This window comes from Pundamilia nyererei, unplaced genomic scaffold (genome assembly GCF_000239375.1).
Source record: "Pundamilia nyererei isolate P.nyererei 1_Seehausen unplaced genomic scaffold, PunNye1.0 scaffold00092, whole genome shotgun sequence".
Lineage (NCBI taxonomy): Eukaryota > Metazoa > Chordata > Actinopteri > Cichliformes > Cichlidae > Pundamilia > Pundamilia nyererei.
This window is the reverse complement of record NW_005187493.1, coordinates 1,776,179-1,779,074: the sequence shown is the minus strand read 5'-3', so window position 1 is coordinate 1,779,074 and position 2,896 is coordinate 1,776,179. Positions and strand designations below refer to the sequence as shown.

The window sequence follows — 2,896 nt, the reverse complement described above, 5'->3', positions numbered from 1 at the left end:
ACTTGGAGTGAGAGCTGCAACTTATACTTATATCTGAGTTTCTCATGTTTGCTTGTTGTACTTTTGCTTTTGAAGTTGACTGTTCATGAACTCAAAATAACTCCCGGGAAACATCAAAGTGCTCCCACCCCTGCTGGCATGTCTTAAAACATTTTTACAGTTAACTTTTGTTCATCTTTGCTATATTTCATTTTTATATTGTTTATTTTTTTATCCACACAGAGGTCTGTTGTCGCAACATAAAGATGGTGTGGACAGCTATGTCTCCCTCATGCTGCTGCCAGATAAAAGCAAGGCCACTAAGAAAAAAACAGGAGTGAAGAAGAGAGACCTCAACCCAGAATTTAATGAAAGGTTGCACTACCTTTTTTCTCCTTTGTAGGTTTTGTTATCCCTAAAGATCTGACCTAGTGTTTTAATAATCTTTTTGTACTTTCTTAAAGGTTTGAGTATGATCTGCCTAAGGACGAGATAAGATTCAGACGCCTCAGTGTATCAGTGAAAAATAACTCCTCTTCATTCAGAAGCCGAGACGTCATTGGACAGGTCAGACTGAAATCATATTTGTGGCTCTTCCTGCATCTGTTACATGGCTTTAAATATACTGCCAAACAGCACACTGAGATTCGGTTGGGTAAAATGTACTCCAATCTCCTCACTGTGCCTTAGCTGGTAGCGTAAATTGCATTGATTCCATAAATGTGTTTTATCTTTTCACTCTGAAATGCTGTGAATACAGGCAGAAACTGTGTTCATGCAGATGCTGACATGACATTCCCATTCTTTAGGTGCAGCTCGAGTTGGCTGAGGTGAACCTCGTGTCTGGTGTCACAGAATGGTGAGCAGAAGAGATCTGGTTTCATCCAGACTGTATTTACATTTATTCAAATGCTCAAGCTTGATGGTCATTATTTCTGACCATTTTTATTGACCATCAGGAACTCTTACTATCATTCAATGACTGTTCCACCTCATCTTCCAGGTTCACTCTCAAGGATGAAGCTGAATAGAAATCGCTGCTTGCTGATGCCGTAGTACAGCGATGAAAACGTCATCATTCAAATCCTGCTGCTGCTAATCACACCGATGCCTTCTCCTCTGTACTTCTGCACACAGTGCCAGCATGGCAGCCTTACCTGTATCCACCCAGCTCACTGTGTTATAGCATCTAGTATAGAAGTGCACAGCTCTCGTATTCACATACAACCACATACATACAAGTCACCAAAGATAAGTAGAAAGAAGCAGCTAAGTTAAAAAAAAGGTGTAAGTAAGTTATGATTGAAAATTATATGAAGAAATTGAATTTAAAGACTGAACAGAGAAAGTGATGGATGAAGTGACCTGAAGGTGTCATGTTACATTTTATTGCTTTGTTTGCTCCTTGTTGCTGTGAGAGTGTTTTAAATCTTGTTTGAAGTGCAGCAACATTATAGCTTTTAGTTGATTTTCATGTATCACTCATGAATTTTAATGCCATTTCAGTATTTTAATCTTGTTTTTTTTTACCAGCTTAAGGTGGATTTTTTTATATTTCACTTTGCCACGCAGCTTTTGAGAGTGCCTTTGGAAATAGTTTTTGTATGGTTATTTTTTTACAGGTGAGGATGTGTTACACATATTTCCCCAGTTATGGTTTAATTTGTGTATATTTGCAAAGGTCATTGATCAGGTGGGAAAATGTTATTGAAAAGATGGCAACAAAAATAAACTGATTTTGCACAGCTCACATTTCTGCAGAACAAAAGACTGTTTCTGTATAAATTTGTTATCTTTTGTATTTTGCTCTTTTAATTTTTTTTATCGCTTTCTTATTGCTTGTTTGAGGCAGCTATCCTACTCATACAGTAGGTTTACTGCAGTTGTACTGTACATGAAAAACTCTGACTCTTCTAACTGAATCTAAAAAAACTTTTTTTTTTTTGCTTATTTTATTTCAGAATATAAAGAATGAAAGGATGTGTGTAAAGGTAGAAACAACCACATTCTCAGTTCATATAAAAAGTTGTGACAGTGTCAAAATCATCTACAGCAAATAGAAACAAATAGAATCATGAATTTTATTAATTCTATTTTGTAACCGTTTTATATTGTGTATATTTGTGTTACCATTTCTTTTATGGTTAGAAAATGTGTTACAGTTAGCATTGGGTGATCCAACTTTCCAACTGCAGACTATTTCAAGTAAAATTTAACAGCTTTATGACACCTAAAAGCAAGCAAAATTAGATGCATTACAGACAGTCGTGCTAATATGGAGGAACTACACAAGGAGCAATGAAGACTGGGGTAACAGAGAGAGCCACTCATACAGGATGTTTCCACACTGTGGAATTCAATGCTGGATATGATTTCTCTTCTTCCAATACTAAGAAATCAAGAGGATGTTTTTGCAGCTTTGGATAAACAAAAGAACAAGCTGGTCATTTTAACTCCATCAGAGCTGGCAAAACTCCAAAAGCTGGTGACTGTCCTTGAGCCATGCAGGTACATACAGTGGCTTTGGTCTGAGTGCCGTCAGTTGCCCATAGACATTGCCTGATAAATGCTAATGACTAAATAGAGTGCGCCTGTGTGTAATCTAATGTCAGTACAAATACAGCTGCTCTGTGACGGCCTCAGAGGTTGTCTAAGAGAATATTGGGAGCAACAACACCATGAAGTCCAAAGAACACACCAGACAGTTCAGGGATAAAGTTATTGAGAAATTTAAAGCAGGCTTAGGCTACAAAGAGTTCCCAAGCCTTGAACATCCCACGATTCAAGCGATCATTCAGAAATGGAAGGAGTATCTCACAACTGTAAACCTACCAAGACAAGGCCGTCCACCTAAACTCACAGGCACAAGGAGAGCACTGAACAGAAATGCAGCCAAGAGGCCCATGGTGACTCTGGA

General features: G+C 37.9%; 1 protein-coding gene across 1 annotated transcript; it reads left to right on the top strand.

Annotated features, from left to right (window-relative positions):
• The first annotated feature begins 225 nt into the window (after positions 1–225).
• LOC102193780 (extended synaptotagmin-1-like) lies at positions 226–1,742 on the top strand. The gene is made up of 4 exons (XM_013912508.1): positions 226–354; positions 444–546; positions 789–838; positions 983–1,742. The coding sequence occupies exons 1-4, from the start codon at positions 272–274 to the stop codon at positions 1,008–1,010; spliced, it is 264 nt and encodes an 87-aa protein (XP_013767962.1). The 5' UTR covers positions 226–271; the 3' UTR covers positions 1,011–1,742.
• Positions 1,743–2,896: the final 1,154 nt, after the last annotated feature.

Coding starts and splice junctions, on each gene's coding strand:
- LOC102193780 (XM_013912508.1), top strand. CDS start 272: ATGCTGCTGCCAGATAAAAGCAAGGCCACTAAGAAAAAAACAGGAGTG. Junction 355..443: donor AACCCAGAATTTAATGAAAG/GTTGCACTACCT, acceptor ACTTTCTTAAAG/GTTTGAGTATGATCTGCCTA. Junction 839..982: donor GTGTCTGGTGTCACAGAATG/GTGAGCAGAAGA, acceptor CTCATCTTCCAG/GTTCACTCTCAAGGATGAAG.